Genomic DNA, 19,880 nt, shown 5'->3' on the forward strand with positions numbered 1-19,880 from the left:
TGAGACAAAGTCTCACTGTGTAGCCCTGACTGTCCTAGAACTCACTCTGTATGTAGCCCAGGCTGGCCTCGAACTCACAGAGATCCACCTACCTCTGCCTCCCAAGTGCTGGGATTAAAGGTGTGTGCCATCATGCCTGGCTGGCCTCACTGTTAACATTCTATGATTCTAAAGTTTAATGGGGATAAAGTTGTTCAGAAGGGGAATAACCTAATAGGCACAGACAGATCTCTGACACCGATGAAAGCAGTTACTCTAAGTCAAACCTAGATTGCTTGACAACCTACTTGAGAGCATCAGTGAGTGCAGCATCTGTGTCTACTCCAAGTTAATTGCAGACACGTAGCTATGGAATCCATAACCACCTGTATCTGCATGTTCTGTTCAGAAGCACCATTGTGCCTCTCGTTATGGGCGTTTAGCATGCAACCAGCAGAGGCCCAGAGATTGCCGTATGAAATGAGAACACCCAAACACATCCAGTTGGAGCCCAGAAATTGTTTTTCTGAAGGTAGAATCTACACTCCGTAACTGCAGGAAACGCTTCTAGAAACTTCTCTCAGCCACAGGCCTGCTGCCCTGAGCCCTGCCCTCATTATAATTCTGAGGTATTTGAACAAAATCCCTCTGAACTCATGCACAGAGCCTGTTCCTACCTGCACCAAAGGTCATTGAAAGGTCTCAGAACCTTCGGCCACAGTTCTGTTTGCACTCTTCACATTTCCACCCAGCTATAAAAGATTTGTGAGTAAGCTGAGAAGTCTGGGACCCAGCCTTAGAACCATTAGAAGCAGCGTCAGGCAGAAGAGTAGCCCAGCATGTTAGAAGACACAGCCCGAGCCACTGATCCCACATGGGCCATCTGAGGTCAGTGCCTCCCATAGCTGGCAAAGGATGGTTGTCCTCTCAGCTTGGTAATTAGGGCTTTGGTTACAACCCTGACACCTTAGCTCTTTTAGAGATCTGACCTTGGGCTGGAAAGTCTCAAGTGCACCTGTCACATGCGTGTCTCCTGGGAGCTCAGCAGCAGAGCCGGGTGGTGGGTGTGAACTGGGCCCGTCAGCACCTCACAGCCAAAATGCAGGCTGGCGAGAGCCAAGCATTCCCCTAAAATCCATCTGTTTCTACCCCAGAGCGCCTCTTGAAAAAACTGATGCTTTTTAATATATTTCAAACTGACAAAAAAAGACACGAGGGACTCTAGTGTGACTCTTGCCAGGATTCAATGTTCCCTCCTCTCCTGTCATTTACTTCCTCATTCTTTTCTGTGTCTCAGCATCTGTCTGTCTGTCTGTCTGTCTGTTAGTCAGATAGGCATTTTCCTCCCTGAATCATCATTTAAGAATAGCTTGAAAACACTGTTCATTTTGATTTCCTAAGAATATGGATATTCTCTCACATCATTACAGCAATATTCTTCCCCAATCCAAGATCATCATAGCATCCCCTTCCATAGTAGAAGGAAGCAAGGGGACAAATGTTTATTTAGGAGCCTGCTGGAGGTCAGACATTATACCAAAGCACTTAACTTATGGCGTTTCATCTTCTCAGTCGGCCCGTGGAATCCATTTTATTCTCCTGGGTTTATGGACAGGCAGACCCGAGGCTACAGTAAATACAGGGATGCAGTTAACAGTCAGTCCCCTTCCCTCTAGCCTGCCCCTGGTGCTGGAGTCAGCAAAGCGTGCATTAGACATAGGAATGTCCCCTAGAGGGACCCCAGATATGCCTGTCTTCAGTGCATCTCAGCGTATCTGGCACCGTGGATGTGATCACTCCTAGAGCAGGGCAGCTGATCAACGGTGCCGGCCCCGGGAGCATGCCTGCAATACCACAAGGCTGAAATCACCAGCACCATCCGAAAGGTGAACAGGCTTGTGGACACGGGTAGCTGAAGAGCTGGTCACAAGGAGGGGACACAAATGGTACATTCACTGGTACACTCGCCATGCTGGGGTGGGAGGAGCCGGGTTTCCTGTTTGCGCTCCAGGAAGTCCTCCACTTTAGGGCTTTGCTTGGCAAAGCCTCCAGAAGGACTAAAGTCTTCAAGCTTAGAGATAGAAGGCAGGGTAATTTTACATTTGGAAAGGACTTTAGACATATAGCTACCTCCCTTGTCCCAGGTATTGGGAAACTAGTGACTGTAAAGAGAAATGGATTACACTCCTAATCAGTAGCTGGGTTGAGACTTGAACCCAGGTCCTCTGTCTCTTACACTCAGGTTCTCATTCGTCAGGACGCCTCCAGATTTTAACGTCTAAGTCTCTCCCCACCCGCTTATTTCTACCTCAAGTACCCACATGCATTCCATGTTTGGAAATATTTTTATCTGTCAAAGTTAGTGAGTTACCTAGTTACCCCTTTCTGCTACTCAAAGACATAGAAATGTCAGTCAGAATTTTCTCATGATTCTGAGCAATATTAAAAGAAAAGCTTGGATGAGTTAAGTCGCACAGGGCTCAACTGACCAAAGAATGATCCATGCATCCCCTAGTACCAGTGGAGAGCAGCACCCCGCAGCCTAGCAAGCAGGACAGGGAAGGAAAGGAAGCAAAGGCAATTGAATAGGGTGTTGCTGATTGCCTCATTTGGACGTTGGCTGATCAGTTAGTTGCCTATGATTGGATGAGATCCAGCAGTTTGCTCCTAAGTTAGGTGTTCGGTTTACCTGCTGAGTTAGATTGCAGTGTTGTCTGAGAACTTGAAGTGTGGAGACATTCTTAAGCCATATCCACTTTGATACCCCATCAATAGAGTGGAGCATGATATCACCTCAGCTGTTAGAATGTCAAAGGCCTTGTTTAGCACCCATCACCATAATGCAGTAGTCCCCCTTATCCTTGGTTTAACTTTGTGCAGTTTCTGCCACCCACGGTCAACTAAAGTCTGAGAATATTAAATGGAAGATTCCAGAAACAATAAGTTTATTTATAAGTCTTAAGTAACTTTTATTATGATATATTGTCATAATTGTTCTGGTTTATAAGTAGATACTATTAATCTTGTATTATGCCTAGTTTATAAATTGTACCTGATCATAGGTATGAAGGTGTAGGAAAAACTAGTATATACAGGATTTGGTATTTTTGTCCTTTGGAAATTCACTAAGTGTCTTGGAAGGTATTCCCTACAGATAAAGGAAAGGCTATGGTACCATTAACCCCAAAGACCATTTAGGGCTAATTAGCAGACCCAAGCTGGGATTACCATATAGCCTTCGCTTCTTGATCAACAGCTCTTGGAGTTGTCAGAGTCCTCAGGGATCAGACTTCGTTCTGGATGTACCACCCAGGGACTTCCCTCTGCCTCCCTCCCCCCTCTGGCCATCCCTCTCTCTCCTCATTAAGATCTTCCATAGGGAATAGGACAAATAATAGACACATGTATATAAGTTGTTTAAGGAATAGAGAAATAATAATACCTATTACTTCACTCTTTTATGAATCAAGCATGGCTTGAGTCTAAATTGCATTTCATATCTACAGAAAAGATAGTAAAGAATGTAGGCTGAAGTTTTCTAAATATCAGCAAAATCATTTCATTCATACAATTTGTCTTTCTAACAGTATAGGGTTTATCACACCTGAACCCAGACAACCCAGAACAAACCGTGACTATGGCCCTTCTCAAGATTTTCATCTCATGGCTCACTTAAAAAATGATTGAGGGATTTGCCATTGGAGGTCTATGGCCCCCAGGTCCAGAAAATCGGTATCTCAGTCCGTCTAAAACCTGTGTGTAGTTCACCGGCCAGGAAGCTCCAAATTGAGATGATTAACTAGAATACTAATAGCATCTATAGAATCACAAAAAGTCCGTTTCTATTTCTGACTAGAGTGTGGGGAGGGTCAAGGATCGGATCTTCAAAATATGAGTGAGAAGTTTGGGATGCATTTATCTCAGAGCCGTTGATGTGGAAGTCTGTAGCATGAATAGGTCTTTGGTGACTGACAGTTTGGGGTTTGTTCTCTGGGATGAGTGTCCTGTGTCTTCTGCTGGCCTCTTAAATTGCCCTTTCAGGCCAGAGTGAGTACACAGTTTGGGGATGCTGGTTCCTGGGCCTGGTCACTAAGCACCTGGACAGGCTGCGAGAGCAATTGCTCAGAATCCCCCTGCATGTCTGGCTGCTGTGTTGTCCAAGCATACATGTCACTCAGTCTGGCTGCAGTAAGGTGACAAGTATGGGGCAGAAACTGCGTCACTAAGAGCTCGCCAGGGTGCCCAGACTCAACACTCCTGGTGTAAAGTCAGAGAACTAGCTGCTTTGCTCTGCTTGGGAGTTCTGCTGGCCCTACCTCAGATCACCCCAGTGGGAGGGGAAGGTCCCAGCCCTGGCTCATGATAGCTCTCCGTTTGTCCTCATTACAGGGGGCTCAGTCTTTGCTACCCAGGCTCAGACTCTGGGTGGGGGTGGGGGTGTCCTCCTGAGGGGAAGTAGGGGCTCCTCGGAACCACATGCTGAATCAGTGTTCCCCTTTGGGAAAGTGCTTGACATCTGGACACCAGTGGAGGGTGGAGTGTGGACAGAACACCTGAAGCTTCTCTAATTTGAGGTTGAACCATAAAAGGAAATGATAATTGAGTCTAATTGTCCTCAGCCCAGATAAGACAAATGAGGGCTTTTCATGGTAGTGTTTCCCTAAGTACCAGCCCTTGTTAGGGATGAGGCCTGAGACACTCCCTTTTTGGTACCTCAGCAGAGTCAGACCATAATTAGACACTGAAATTCACCCTACAGTGGAAAGTGGTGATGGCTAATGTAGGCTGTGGCACTAGAATGTCTTCTGGGTTTTGAAGACTACGCCCTTCCCTCCCACATTGGGTTGGTATCTGCTTCCTGATTCCTGAGCTCCTGGAAGTTAGGACTGATTCAATGTTGACCAAAGCGAATCCATACATGTCCTCCAGGAGCTGGAATTAGGCACAGGTCCTGCTTGACAACTGTGTCCCTTAGATCTGGCTCGGATCTGCCTAGTGGGGGTGGAGGCTGGTTTAGAACCTCAAAGTTTGGCCAGAACAGCCCCTTTTTCATTTGCTGAGAGTATCTGGCTGCTGAGCAGGTTTTTGTTTGAAGAAAGGATCCCCAAGGCTGAAAACTGGAAAAACCATTGCCATAAACCACACATTGGTGCCATGAATATCTGTGTACCCATATTCAGTTTCCAAATACCTTCCTGTCAGCTTTTTAATGTAATGGAATTTTTTTAAATAAGTTGAACAATATTGGGACTATCTCAAACAAGTTAAACTTGTCCGGCCTCGCTCTCCGTCCTGCTCTGCTTCTCTAAGGGTAGCCGGCCTTGACAGATTGATATTCGCTCCACGCCTTTCTCTGTGTTTGCTGATAACCTTTTCAAAATTTCACTGCAAACAAACCACAAAATTCGAACATTCAAAATTATAGAAGTGAGGATGATTAACTCTTAGGTTCCTGCCACTCACCTCCAAGAGTTATCAAATATTTTGCAGAACTTGTTTTCTCCCGTTTCCATATAATTTTGGTTTTCAAAAGCATTATTGTATACATGCTAATTTGTGACCTGTTTTTCACCTAACAATTTGTCTTAAAAATATTCCATATTAGCACATTGGCTTCCTTTTAATGCCTATGGAGTTGCCATTGTACACTTGAACTGTCGTTTGCCTAGGCATTCCCCAATTATTGGACATGCAGGCTGTTCCCAAAATGTTTTGCTACCCCATAAAGTATTCAGTAAATGTCTTGTACACATGCATGTTTTAATTAATTTAATTAATTTTAAATCAGGCACTCCTCCAAAAGTGGGCTCTTGGCCTATATATATTTTAATTTTATTTAATATTGAGAAAACTTATCTTTAAAGGTGTCAACATGCAATCCCACTAACAGTATGTGGATATTTCTTTAGATATTCTCCAGCCTTTTATATTACTATTCATTGGAAATATGAATCCCTTTTGTAGCTAGAAGGCATAAAGTTGGCATTTTGTGTGTGTCTGTGAATGTTTCTTTCCTGCACTGGTCTTATAAATGGCATTCTCTAGGGGAAGATAGCCATGCGGAATGTCTGGACAGGGATATATAGAGAGAGATGTGTTTTGAAGACTCAGCCCTGCTCTTTGTCCCCTTTGCACAGAGGAACGGTGCCGGACGGGTGGTGCACATCTGCAATCTCCCAGAGGGCAGCTGCACTGAAAATGACGTCATTAACCTGGGGCTGCCCTTTGGCAAGGTCACTAATTACATCCTCATGAAGTCAACTAATCAGGTAGGCCTCCGTACGTTCACTCTGTGGGATATACGAGGAGCCATGTGGGGGCGAAAGGAGACTGTAGACATTTTTAATGTAAAGGGGTGAAGCACCGTTGGCCACTCTGGCAGGGCACAGAGGTTTTTTCTGGGCTGTCCTTTTGCCCCCTCTGGTTCTCAATGCCTGCTTGTGAATTGCCTGGAAGGGGAGGTGTCCTTTTAGTAGGGGGCCTCCTTTACATGGAAAAGCCAACTGCCTTCAAATAGGAGCAGACGGACTACCGAGCTGTGTTGTGGATCTCCTGAGCTACGACTACAGCCCCAGTTTCTAAACTGATCACTTCTAATTGCCTGGGTGTGGACCCAGACAAGAAGTGCCAGGGAAGAGACCTTTTAAATTGTTCTTGGTGTCCATATGTGAGGTCACCTAGCAGGAGAGCAGAGAGGAACTGATAGAAAGCACGGGGGACTGAACTCAGAAGGCCCCTATCAGAACACCAGGGGAAGATGTTGAGTGTCCTGCCCTATGACTCTCAACCATATATGTGTTTTAAAAACAGGTTCTCTCACTGAACCTGGAGTTAGGGAAGCAGCCAGTGAGCTCCCGCCATCCTCTTGGTCTCCGTGCATCCACATGAGTGCTGGGATCCAAACAGGTCCTTCCTCACGCTTCTGCAGCAAGCACCCCTCCTCCCCAGCCCTCTCCAGTCCCCTTTGCTTTTACTTAAGTCGCTGTGTTTGCTTTATAAAGCTAAAGAATGGGCGTGGTGTAGGGGTGAGCTCTAGGACTTAAAGCCACAGCAGAGCTGCAGTGGTCTCTGTTGCTCAGCCTGGAGAGAGGGTTTCATTGTGTGTTCATCTCAGGAGTTCTATGTTGGGTAAATGTACAGAGCTGGGTAACTTTAACATTGAGAGACCTTAGAAAAGTGGGTGGCGTCATTTGAAATAAAACCCTTAGGGATTCAACCTTCTTTGTCACACATACTTCACAGTACTGTGGTTTAAAAAGAAAAAGCCTGAAATTAACTAGTAGAGAAAGAGGAGGGGGCGATGAAAAGGGGGAGGCACTAGGGCCTCCTAACAAGAGCTCCTTAGTCACAGGCAGAGTAGGCCTTTGTGAATTGAGGAAGGTCACTTTGGTATGAGTTGCTCACTGACATAGGAAAGCTATTGTCCCCTAAATATAAATTGATGGATTAGAGTGTCTTTGCTCTTTTATAAAACTCAACATAGAGGGACCAGCATCAGTCCATACCACTATAAACCAAATGTAAAACTCTAACAGCCACTATTTGTACCAACAGCTACTGGGTAAATAGACAAGTCAATTAACACAATTTATTAGAAACTGCAGACATGGAGTGAATAGAAAAACCCATTGCTCTGTGTTTCTCAGAACAGTGAAATAGAGAGGGAAGATGCCATGTCGGTATGGTCTGGGGCTTCTTCTCTCCAAGCCACAGCAGCCTGGCCATCCTTTGAATCTAGGGACTTATAAGCCTCTGAGTTTTCAAATATATTTCTTTTTAATGAGACAAATGGGAGCTCAAGAGTCCCCTGGGCTTCTGCTTTAGTCTCCTGATGTTACCACCGCCAAATGGCAGCCCAAGGCCACGTGCGCAAGAGCCCACATGGGAACTGTGAGTTAATGGGCCCTTCCATCCCAGAAGGCCTTCCATAGGATGATGTAACTCAGGATGTACATACATAATTAAGAATAGTGTTTGGTAACCATGGAAACTAGGATGGGAGCCATCCTGTAATGAGCTCTTTTGGTGAAGTTAATACAAAGTTCTCTTTGAACACATGGAATCAAAAAGAATTCTTTCTTGTGCTGATTTTTTCCTTTTATTGAGCTATAAAACAGATACTCCCAAGAGCATAAAGAATACTTGTCTTCATTGTACAGCTCCATTAATTTTTTTTTTACATATGTAACCCATATAATTAGCAGCTAGTCCAAGATAAAGGGCATTTCCAGAAGATCAGGTTTTCCCGTCGGCTCCCAACCTGACTCTAGAAGGACTTGCAACTCTAGCTTGTTTCCATTGATTGTCACCTGCTCTTAAACTTCATCAACATGGAATCCTACCTAGTACTGATTTGTGTGTAAAGTCATTAAAGTCAAGTCCACTGTCTGTCTTACTCTTCACCCTAGGCATTTTTAGAGATGGCTTACACAGAAGCTGCCCAGGCGATGGTCCAGTACTACCAAGAAAAGTCTGCTATGATCAATGGTGAGAAGTTACTCATTCGGATGTCCAAGCGATACAAGGAATTGCAGCTGAAGGTACAGCAGTCTTTCATTCAGTCAGTCACTCGGCAAGCATCAGCTGAGCCCTCTTGCTTACCAGGTGTCTGTCTAAGTCCTGTTGGGAAGGAGAGCTCAGGAAACAACGAAAAGATTCGTCACTGATCTTGAGGCTGTCACTTAGATGGAAATTACAACACAGCAAGAAAATTGCTCAGTGAAGGGAGAGGGAGGATCTGGGAGTAGGTAGGGGAGGCAAAGAATATAACCAAAATATATGTGTGAAATCTCAATCAATAAATAAAAATATATAGAAAAGAAAACTCTTCACTGAGCATTGAAGTGAGTACAAGAGGAAAGGAGTGCTTGAGACTAGTTGGGAGCTAGGCAAAGACCAACACAGAAGTCTTGAAGGAGGAAGAAGGCTGGTTGTGTTCTGATGAGGATAATTCCACCTTTAAATACAATTTCTTGGTGCATTCAGAGCTCTGAATACATTTTCTTCCTCCAGCATTCCCCTTGGTCTCCTGGTCTCTTTTCCATTCTCCATCGGTGTCTGAAACTCGTATAAGTCCTTCTAAGAAACACTTGACCGGTCCACTCTCAGAACTCAGATGTATTCAGTCAGTCTCAAAGTGAACTTTGCTTTCATTTTAGCTTGTTCTGCAGTCTTCTTTTCGTTTCCTTTTTTTCTTGAGTAGTATACTCTGTATAGAATTAATTAGTTGCAATTTAATATTAATCTTGAGTCATATCTCATACATCTCATAAAAGGACCACAAAAGTTAAGAAATAAAATATGGCCAATACCCAGAAGTCTGTGGTGCCCTCCTTCTGTTCAGCTCTTCCTTCTCCACTCTCCTGGCTCCAAGGATAATCATTTCTGTGCTGTTCCTTTAGCCCCTGTTCATGCTGCCTAAGTCATGGACTTTAGCTTTTCCCATTCTTAAACATGATATGAAGGGAATCACATTGTCTTGTTTTTCTGTTCAACATTTTGTCTTCCATGTCAATTTTCATTGTTCTATAAAATGTTGTTTCGTGGCTCTGCCATTTGTTTATCTATCTTATGACTGCTGGACATCAGGTTGTTTCCTGATGGATTTTAACAGAAGTGCTACTTGTCAAACATGTTATCATGGTACAAATTCACAGGGGCATCTAACTAGGTGGTACAGGAATCACTAGGGTTGAAATTGCTAGGTGACCAGACAGGCTCACCTCAGCTCTGCTAGGTGACAGTGAGCTCTTTCCAAAGTGTTTTGTCACAGTCTAACATTCTCCTCATAGAATATGAGGCTTTGTAGTGTTCCACATTCTTGCTAACCTTAAGTTGTCTGACTTTTACATTTGGGTGTGAGATGGGTGCAGTGTTCTGGTTTATCACAGTTTTATTTTGTATTTTCCTGATGAAATATTTATACAGTTGAGTACTTTTTACCACATGTTTACAGGCTCTGGTTTTCTTGGTGGAAGTTTCTTTCCAAGTTGTCTGCCTGTGATTTTCTTTTCTATTGTGTCTTCTGGTTGATTTGCTGTTCTCTTAACTGGAGCACTTGGTCTGTTTGGGTTGATTATTGCCATATTGGTATTTAAAACTGCCCTCTTATGTTACGCTTTCCACTATTCCACCTAATAAGACTTGTATCCCTAGTTCATTTCCATCTTTACTTAGGATTCAATTTGTTCACAATGCACAACTCTTAATCTGCCCTTAATTTTGAGGGTTGACATCAGATGACAAAGGGTAAGGTTGCTTCTAGCAAGGACAAACATTCTAGCAAGTCAACATATGCAGATGTGGGTAATGTTAACCAGTCGCTCTAGACCCCTCTCTGCTCTGCTTACATTATTGCCTCTGGAGTTCCTTACCAAGAGTTCCACTTTAGGCCCAACTTGGATTCTTTCTCTGTAATAAAAGCATGAGACAGGTGAAAAGCCCCACCTGTTCTATACCTAGCCAGCTCCTGTTTTCCCCTGCAGGCTGGAATTCTCTACTCTGAGTTTCAAATGGAGCTTGGGCCTCCAAGTGAAATGTCATAAGATTCGAATTAGGGTGAACAACAGTAGTTTCTTATAGTTCCAAGGCATAGTAACACTCTAATGAGGGAGACAGTCTGGGGTGGTGTGGAGTTACTGTTCAAGACGTCTTGTGGTCCAAGTCTTACATTCAGCAAACATTCCCCAAGTGCCCACTGTGGGTGGCAACTACGCTGGTGCCATGGGCATGGAGGGAGTAAGTGTGTGAGGAACTTAGTCTGATGGGAGGAGAGACATAGAAACAAAGAACCAACACATATGTGGCCTACCCCAGACTGGCAAATGATGACACCGCTCTAGGCTCTGCCCCTTTCTGCATTGAGCCAGCTTCTTAACCTCTGTGAACCTCAGCACTCAGATCAGCTCAGGACTGCACTTGAGTTCTTTGATTTTAGGCAATTTTCTTTTCAGCCTCACAATCACTATCCTGTGAGGTGTGCAGGGCGGATAATCACAGTAATTATAAGAGTACACCATGATGTACACCTTTAATTGAGTCCTGTTCCTCTGGGGCAAGTAATGTATAAAGCACCTTCCATGCATTATCTGTTTTAATCTTGACGTCAGTCCTGCCAGACAGGTATTATAATCTCATTTTACAGATGAAGATATTGAGCCTAATAGAAGTTCCACAGCTTGTCCAAGATCATAGTTACTGGACAATCCATGATGAAAACGTAAGACTGTTGGCTGGGTGTAGTGGCGTTTGCCTTTAACCCCAGCACTGGGGGGAGCGAAGGCAGGTAAAACTGTAAATTCAAGACCAAGCTGACCTTGTCTTGTAAGTTCCAAGTCAGCCAGGGCTACCCTCTAGGACCTAGACTCTGTCTCAATAAAACAACAAAATAAATAAAACCAATGAACCAACCAACAAAACAAACAAAAAACCCTGAGACTACTTTGGGTTTGCACCAGATATTGTTTTCTTTTATATATATATTGCATTGTTAGGTTTTCCACCATCCATGTGAAAACACAAAAAAGCAGGAACTCGAGTAGTTTTGTGCTCACAGTCCTCAAGGAAGAACAGTGGAGAGACAGTATTCTAACAGAGCTAACCAAATCAAGGGTGCATGATGTCTCCAGACCAGGGCTCTTGCCAGAGTTGTTCAGATCCTGCAGGTCTGGGACAAGGCTGTGACTGCGTTTCTATCAGGCTCCCGCAGACGCTATCCTTCCTGGTCCTAAGAGTGCACTTGAAGTGGCAAAGGCCTAGAACACACTGTTTTCTGACCTTTGCTGTGGGTTTCCAGCTCCTCACGTTGTCAGGCTGCCCCTCTGGGTCATTGCGACCTTCAGCATATTCCAACTGTAGTATTAGACTTTATGGCCTCTAAATTGACATGAATCAGCTCTTACACACATTCTTTCTTTCTTTCTCTCTCTCTCTCTCTCTCTCTCTATCTATCTATCTATCTATATATATATCAGAAACTTGTGGCAAGTAAGCCTATTGATGTGGGTGAGAGAATTTCTTGGCTCATTTGAATGAAAGTACAAGAGTAGCTGACTGCAGGTTCAGCTGGATTTTGCACTCATTGAGATCAAGATATTGTTGTTCTCTGTTCTGCTTTCTACTGTCATGGCTTTGTTTTCGGAGTGCTTCCTGGGATGGCCCCCGGCAGCCCCAGGCTCTCTCCTCTAGGTGGCGTGGCAGCCCTCTGCAGCGCTAGCTTTAGGTGTTATGCCCTAGCTCCTTCAGTAAGAGAGAACCAGGTTTACTCCCGCAAAACCTCTGACAGTCATTCTGATTGGACTAATTTACCACATGTGCCCATCCCGGAACCAGTCTCTGTGGCCAGGGGAAGGTTGTGGTTTGATTGGCAAGGCCAGATAGGGTAGGAGAATTAGCTGTACAATGAGGGAAGAAGCTGAATGAAAGGCCTACAGGCTGGGAAGTCCAGTCATGTCGGAAACAACTGGGGCCACACTAATAGAGCCTGGGTCTGATGAATTTCAGGCTCATGGAGAAGACTTCAGCATCTTCCCTAGACTTTGGAGGTCAGACCAACATCTGCAGAGTTGTCAGAGGACCTAAACTCCACCTCCATCCCAGCAGCTTTCAAAGGGTACTGTTTGTCATGCCCTGAGGCTTTTGGTGATGGATGCCAAACAGGTCTCGTTATTCTGCCTTTCTAGATATAGAAGGTGAGTCTCCCACATTCAATAAGCTGTGACCCCAAACTCTGCCAGTTGGAGGACAGAACCAACTTTCACAGGGTTAAGATTCCAACTTCCGGTCCCTGTCTGTCAGTTGCAAACACTTTCCTGGGACTGCCATGGGCTTAGACTCTTGTCCTGTATTAGAAGCCGTAGGATGTATTGACACTGAGAACTATGCTGGTTGCCTATGTGGGTATTGATCTGTATCAATGTCACCATAGAACAGAGGAAGAGATGTGACATCTGAGATTTGCTTCAAAAGAATTTCAAGGGTGGGAAAAGGTCAGAATATAGATCTCACAAGATTTGACAGGATTCGGTATACTTTCATTCTACATTCTTGCGCATTCAAATTGTCTTATAATAATAAGATATCCCAAAGAGCACCATGACTGACTTTATTCTCTTTCACTTCCACTTCTCTGGAATGATGACAGCATTGGGGCATCTGAGAGGAGAAGAGCCTGAGTACGTCTTGACCACCCACACTGGCTGCTCTGGGGTGGGGGTTCTGTAAAACCTCTCCTTTATCTGCTGCCCCACAAGGCTGTCCTCCTCTTCTTCTTCCTGCTTTCCTGGGCCTGAAAGGAACAACCAGGAAGGCATTAAATTCCACAAGAGTAGAAAACATTGACCTCTAAAACTTTTTACAAAAAGAAGCCCCTGTCCAAACCACTCTGGGGATTTTATTGTGTTCTGAGAAGTTGCCTGGTTTGGGGACGAGCTTTTCAGCTGCTGCCTTCTCCAATTGTTCCAGCACAAGCCACAGACTGGAGACCTAGAACTGGCCTCCTCCATGTCAAATAGCTTGTCACATAGATGTGATTCAACCTGGTGGATCTCATTAGTGTTCCCAAGCTCCACTATTTGTCGGTGTTGCCAGCATGAAAGCAGTGGTTAATGTCTAAGGAAAGGCAGAAAGACTAGCTCAAGGGAGTCCAGACATCTCTGTCTGGGATGAGTATGGGTGGAAGGAAACATTCTGGGCATGAGTGTTCTGCCCAGCCCCTGGCCCAGCCTTGGCCTCTTCCCAACAGCCTTGGGCTCTGCAAGGTTTTGGTGCCATTCAAGCAGATATGGAGATAGCTGACAGTGTGTGTTCTGGGAAAGCTGGTTACCTGCATGTAGCATTGCATATGTTTATAAAGTGTCAAGGTTTATACTTTCTGTTGAATACAAGTACCATTTGTCTGAGGTGTGAGGTACTCTTTGGGCTAGCTGTCCCAACTAGTGCTGACTCCCTGGGTCTGTGTCCTTGCTTTTCCATGTCTCAGGATCAGAGTCTTCTCTTTGTCCTTCTTTTCTTTGCGTATACATCTGACAGGTGATCCCTCCCCAGCTTGAACATTTTACATCTTTCCCCTGTGTCCCTAGACTCTTACTTTGAAACCACAGATAGGCTCTCCTCCATTCTTACCTTCTCCCAGACCTACCCTTGACTGCAGTAATAGCAGATCAGCAGCCATGCCTTGCTGAGAATGCAGAATTCCAGTCTCTGTCTACTAGACCTGGGTGACTAGAATGAGATACATGATGTTCACTAGTGTCTGACTGGCTCTGGAAGTCTTTGTAAGTCATATAGAACAAGGTACAGAAGAAAAGAGCAACTGATTAGCCTTCTTAATAGAATTCTTTGTCAACACTTGATATGGTTAATGGAGAAGTTTTTTTTGTTTTGTTCAAGGTAGGGTTTCTCTGTGTAGCCCTGGATGTCCCAGAACTTGTTCTGTAGACTAGGCTGGTTTTGAAATCAGAGATTTGCCTGCCTCTTCCTCCTGAGTGCTGGGATTAAAGGTGTGCACCACCCTGCCCAGTTGCGATTGAGAGTTTTTAGTTCTATTTTTTAAAAATATCTGCTTTATGAAGCTATAGCTCACATGCCTTGCTCTCTGGACCCTGAGCCCTACTCTGGTCCTCCTCATTCTCATACTCCTCATCTTTTGGATCAACCCCTTTCTCTTTCTGCAAAAGATATCATTTCCTTTAGTAGGCTGGGCAATGAGCAAGGCAGGTTATAGCTGCTTCCCACGGACACTGCAGTGCTCCCTAATGATCTCTCTGACTTCGCCTAGAAACCCGGCAAAAATGTGGCTGCTATCATCCAGGACATCCATTCCCAGAGGGAGAGGGACATGTTCCGAGAAGCTGACAGGTGAGGCTCTGGGTTTTAGGGCAGAGACCTGGAGGTTAAAATATCTTCTAGCTTCTTGTTCTTAGGGGATGTCTTAGTTAGGATTAATACTGCTGCAATGAAACACCATCACCAAAAGCCACTTGGAGAGGAAAGGTTTTATTTCACTCACACTTCCCTATAACAGTTCATTAGCCAAAGTGATTAGGGCAGGAACTTGCAGCAAGTCTTTCTCTGTCCCACCAGCCAGCTCCCAAATCACAACATGAAGGCTTCTAAATTATGAAAGATCAGCCAATAGCTTAGGCTTGTTTCTAACCTGCTCTTATAACTTAAATTAACCCATTTCTATTAATTTACATGTGGCCATGTGGCTCATGGCTTTTACCTCTCCTCCTGCATGTCTGGCTTCCTCTGTGTCTGGCTGGCAACTCTACCTTCTTCTTCCCAGAATTCTCTCTGCTCTGAAAATCCTGAATGGCTATTGGCCATTCAGCTTTTTTATTAAACCAACCCAAGTGACACATCTTCACAGTGTACAAAAAGATTATTCCACGACATTTCTCCCTTTTTGTCTAAAAAAAAAAAAAAAGAAAAGGCTTTAACTCTAACATAGTAAAACTGTATACAATAAGAACAATTATCAGATGCTGTCTGAATAGGAAGGAAAGGTATCAACTCTAACAAATGAAACTATATGCAATAAGAATAATCATCAAGCAAGAATCTCACTCACAATGTCCAGTCTATCCTTATTTGGCATATTTGGAATAAATATTCCATTATCTATTCTCTCTTGATAAGTCCAAAGTTTTATACCTAAACCATTTTTATTATAACTTGTATTATCATTCTAAAAATATCTTTTTAGACCTTAAAATATCCTTTTGGATAAATAACTTAAGTTTTTTGTTTTTAACCTTATAAACTTTACATCTCTTAAGTATGTTTCTTTTCTGATTTGGTAACAAGGGAACTGTAAAACTATAACTATCAAAAACTGTAAAAAAAAAAAAAAAACCTGTAAAATTATAACTTCAATCTCCACCAGAGAGCTTAGAAGGATAAAATATTACTTGCGTAAACAGGAAGTGCATAGAAAACAACTTCCAAAACTAAGAAATGGCAGAGACATCTGATAGCCTGGGCAGTTACCCAAGGTTCCTTTGTAACATTGGAGCATCTATCTTTGACCTACAGGCCTAGAATAACTAAGAAACAGGAATTTTGAAGGACTATTCCCCTCCCTTGTTTTGGCAAAGTTCAGCAGTCACTTTCCTGTGTGTCCTGCAGAATGTCTGGCAGACTTTTTTTTGAAACAGGAATTTTGAAGCACTGTCCCGCCTTATCTTGGCAAATTTCAGTAGTCTTTTTTCTTTGTGGCTTGCTTGTCCAGTTTACAAAGCATATTGTCAGCAGTCAAGACAAGAGCAGTTTCTTGCTCCAATGGTGAGTTTTACCATATTGAAAGCAAACTCCATATGGAGTTTCTTTGATGCCCATCATCTTCTCTGAAGTAAATTGGTACTCCAGAAACAGATATGTCTCATTTTCATGAAAAGCCCTATGTTACAAAACATTTTAAATGTCATGCTCTGTAAGTATTTGAAGTGTTTGAAGACCATCTAATCTAAAATATATCTCTATTTGACCTTGAAAACATACCTAACATGATTACAAGTTTGATGGCTATAGGTGACTAACTACTAATCTATATTTCTTTATTATCCTAAGTAGTTTGTAATAATAACGTTCAAGGACCAGAAAATTACATTACATTGTTAAATTAACTGCATAGGTACAATAACTTAAACAAGAGTAGAAATAGATGTATAGTGTGTTCTAACAAAAATAATCTTAAATTTGTATCTACATACACAAATCCATACCAATGTAAAATATTTGAGACTAGTGGTTGTTTAAAAGTAGAATCAACAATCCACCCTTTTGTCTCATTATTTTTATACTATATCTCCCCTTTTTCTCTTTAGAAAGAGATCCCTGAATCTAATCTCCTTTGTTAAGTTTTTTTTCTGACCATGACCAATAACAATCTGTAATCAACTCCCCTAAACAATGACAAACATCCATAGTCCACTGAATGACCAAAACCCATCCATTCCACCTCTTGGGAATGTGGGTGTTGGGTTCTCTAGACTGCTTTCTGTTGTCTGGGGTGCTGGGATCTTTGAGGGACCCTGAGAAAACTAGGATATTGGTTAAGTCCTGGCTAGAATATAGTCTATGAGGCTGGGCCATCTTAGCCAGCACCCTTGAAGCTGTTCTGGATGCAGAACTCTGAAGAAACTACAACAGAGGCACTCTGAGAGGCTAGATCACTTGGGACACCCATTTTCATTGGTCTCTGGTCTCCTTGCTCTGAAAGCACATAAAGGTATGAAAGATAAGAAAAAACATACCTATATCTGCATTAACACAGGTATGGACTGTGCATTGTATACAAGCCAACCAAAGATGATTTTTTGTTTTATGTTTGAGCAGGTAAAATATATGTCACTTGTTTTATGTAGTTTGTCTAGGTTTGTTTCTTTATATCTATAGCCAAGATTTTCAGGGAGTCTTTCCCATCAAACTTGATCCTCTTTAACCTTGAACAAATCCACAGCCTTTTATTTTCTGTGGAAACAAAAGCATAACTTCTTCTCCAATGCAACATATTTTTTGACTTCCATTTTGAAATTAAGAAATTTAAAAAATATATAGGCTGCTTTAATTTGGCAGTTTCCATATCCAGTGTTTCTTAGCACTATTGTTTGCTGCTCACCAATAATAAAAAAATTTAATCTCAACAAGACACCATACAGAATCCAGATTCTCTGTGTATTTTCCATCTTTTCATGACTATATTTTTATTACTTTTATTTCTCTCTTTAAAGATTTTATTATTTTTAAATTTTTATGACAGTCTATATTCTTTTTCTTTTTTTTTTCTTAAGCCTATGCACATTGTTAAACACACTGTAACCTGTTTAGGAGTTTTTCCATCTGAATCTGCTTTTACTGTGTATCTGTAACCTTTTTTGTCTGCATGAGCAAAACCTAAACCGTGCAGCTTAGCTCACGGCCCACTGGTGTCTCAAGCCCGCAGGCAATGGCTAGGAGAGGCATCATTGTACTTGGCCCGCATGAGAGACTGCAGGACTAGGAAGCCACATTTGGCTACATTTTGTATGTTTGGAAACTTTTTAAAAGTTTTCTCAGGTCTTATGTGGAAATACATACCCCTACATTGGATGCCATTTGTAGCAAGTCTTTCTCTGAATTTTTTAATTTTACTTCTTTCTTTAAAGACTTTTACTATTATTTTAAAACTATTTTTTCCTACCATATGTAATGAGTCTTTCTCTGTCCCACCAGCCAGCTCCCAAATCACAACATGAAGGCTTATTATTAATTATGAAAGCTCAGCTGATAGCTTAGGCTTGTTTCTAACTAGCTCTTATAACTTAAATTAACCAATTTCTATTAATTTACATGTGACCATGTGGCTCATGGCTTCTGCCTCTCCTCCTGCATGTCTGGCTTCCTCTGTGTCTGCCTAGTGACTCTGAATTCCCAGGTCCTCTCTGCTCCCCCCCCCCCCCATCCTGTCTAGCTATTGACCATTCAGTTTTTTATTAAGCCAATCTAAGTGACACATCTTCACAATGTAAAAAAAGATTATTCTACAACAGGAACTCAAACAAGGCAGGAGCCTGAAGGCAGGAGCTGATGCAGATGCCATGGAGGAGGCTGCTTATTGGTTTGTTCCGCATGGCTTGCTCAGCCTGGTTTCTTATAGCACCCAGGATCACCAGCCCAGAAGTGACCCTACCCACAAGGCTGGGCTCTCCCTTATCAGTCACAAATTAAGAAAATGCCTTACTGGCTTGCCTACAGCTTGATCTTACAGAGGCATTTTCTCAATTAGGATTGCCTCCTCTCAGATGACTCTAGCCTGTGTCAAGTTGACATAAAACTAGTCAGGACGGGGGATTTGAGTTGTAATGTGGCCTGCCCTTGACTCTGATCATCTGTCTGTCCTTCTAGCCTCTACTCCTCCCTGTTCACATGAAAGGTGACACTATAGACCAGAACTGCTACTCAGGTTAGATGGGGGATGCTGGGCTTCTCTAGCTGTTCCTCCTGTGCTGGAAAGGAATACAGCAACTGAGAGTTGATATCTGGCTCTGTGGGGCAAGCTGACACTTTACTGACACGTCCTGGGTGTCCATAGTGGTGTCAGAGATTCTGTTTAGAGGTAGCCAGTTACTGATTTTTCACGAGCTGAATGTAGATGTAGAAGTAAGGATGTAGATGGGAAAAACACACCTGATTCTTGAACATCAGTTCTGTCGGATGCTGAATGCTATAATTTCCCAACTAAGTTCTTTTAACTGATGTTTATGACCCTCAAGATGGGAAAACATAACCAGGCCTGCAATCTCCAGGGTGGCCACAGGGGATGCTCTAACCTAACTGTAGAGGACAGGTATCCAGCCAAAGAGATGCACCTAGTCCTGGAAAAGGTGCAGCTCTGGGTCCTGGCAGTGAGGGGTACATTGTTGTTCTACATTTGAGAACGAAATGAAAATGTCCCATCCTTCTAGGGTGTCAGGTGTGTGATTCAGGTAATCCACTCAATAGCCTTCAGAGAGCATGTGAGTGCTCAGGATTGGGATTTTTATTTGCCTGATTTTTTTTATTTAAAATGGTGTTTACTTGGGTTTTAATGGTGTGTATAAGGACACCTGTGGTTACGTGGCAACCAGAGAGGGAAGACTTTGAAGTTTGACTCCAAACCTTAGGCAGATCCACTTCCTGAGGGGTTCCTGTCCTCCTTTCAAATTTGAACAGGTCTGAGTTCGGAGACCTTTGCCTACCCTTAAATTTCTTCCTAATTCTTTGTTTTGTTGACCTCTGACCCTCCCTCCTCACTCCTGCCACTCCCCATCTGTAAGCAGCCCTCTTCCATTCCCAGAATCCTAACTGCTTGTAATGAGGTCTAAATGAGAGGGAGAAGGAAGGTAAATCACCGATAATCTGATGGGGTCCAAGTGGAGGGG

At 43.1% G+C, this 19,880-nt stretch overlaps 1 protein-coding gene across 1 annotated transcript in view; it reads left to right on the forward strand.

Moving 5' to 3' along the window:
* Rbm20 (RNA binding motif protein 20) overlaps positions 1-19,880 on the forward strand; it is a 209,416-nt gene that overhangs the window by 167,583 nt on the left and 21,953 nt on the right. Inside the window, exons 6-8 of the mRNA XM_036176419.1 lie at positions 6,117-6,248; positions 8,388-8,519; positions 14,756-14,835. Coding sequence (XP_036032312.1) covers positions 6,117-6,248; positions 8,388-8,519; positions 14,756-14,835 — 344 coding nt within the window. The remainder of the gene's footprint in view (positions 1-6,116; positions 6,249-8,387; positions 8,520-14,755; positions 14,836-19,880) is intronic.

Source organism: Onychomys torridus, chromosome 1 (assembly GCF_903995425.1).
Source record: "Onychomys torridus chromosome 1, mOncTor1.1, whole genome shotgun sequence".
Classification (NCBI taxonomy): domain Eukaryota; kingdom Metazoa; phylum Chordata; class Mammalia; order Rodentia; family Cricetidae; genus Onychomys; species Onychomys torridus.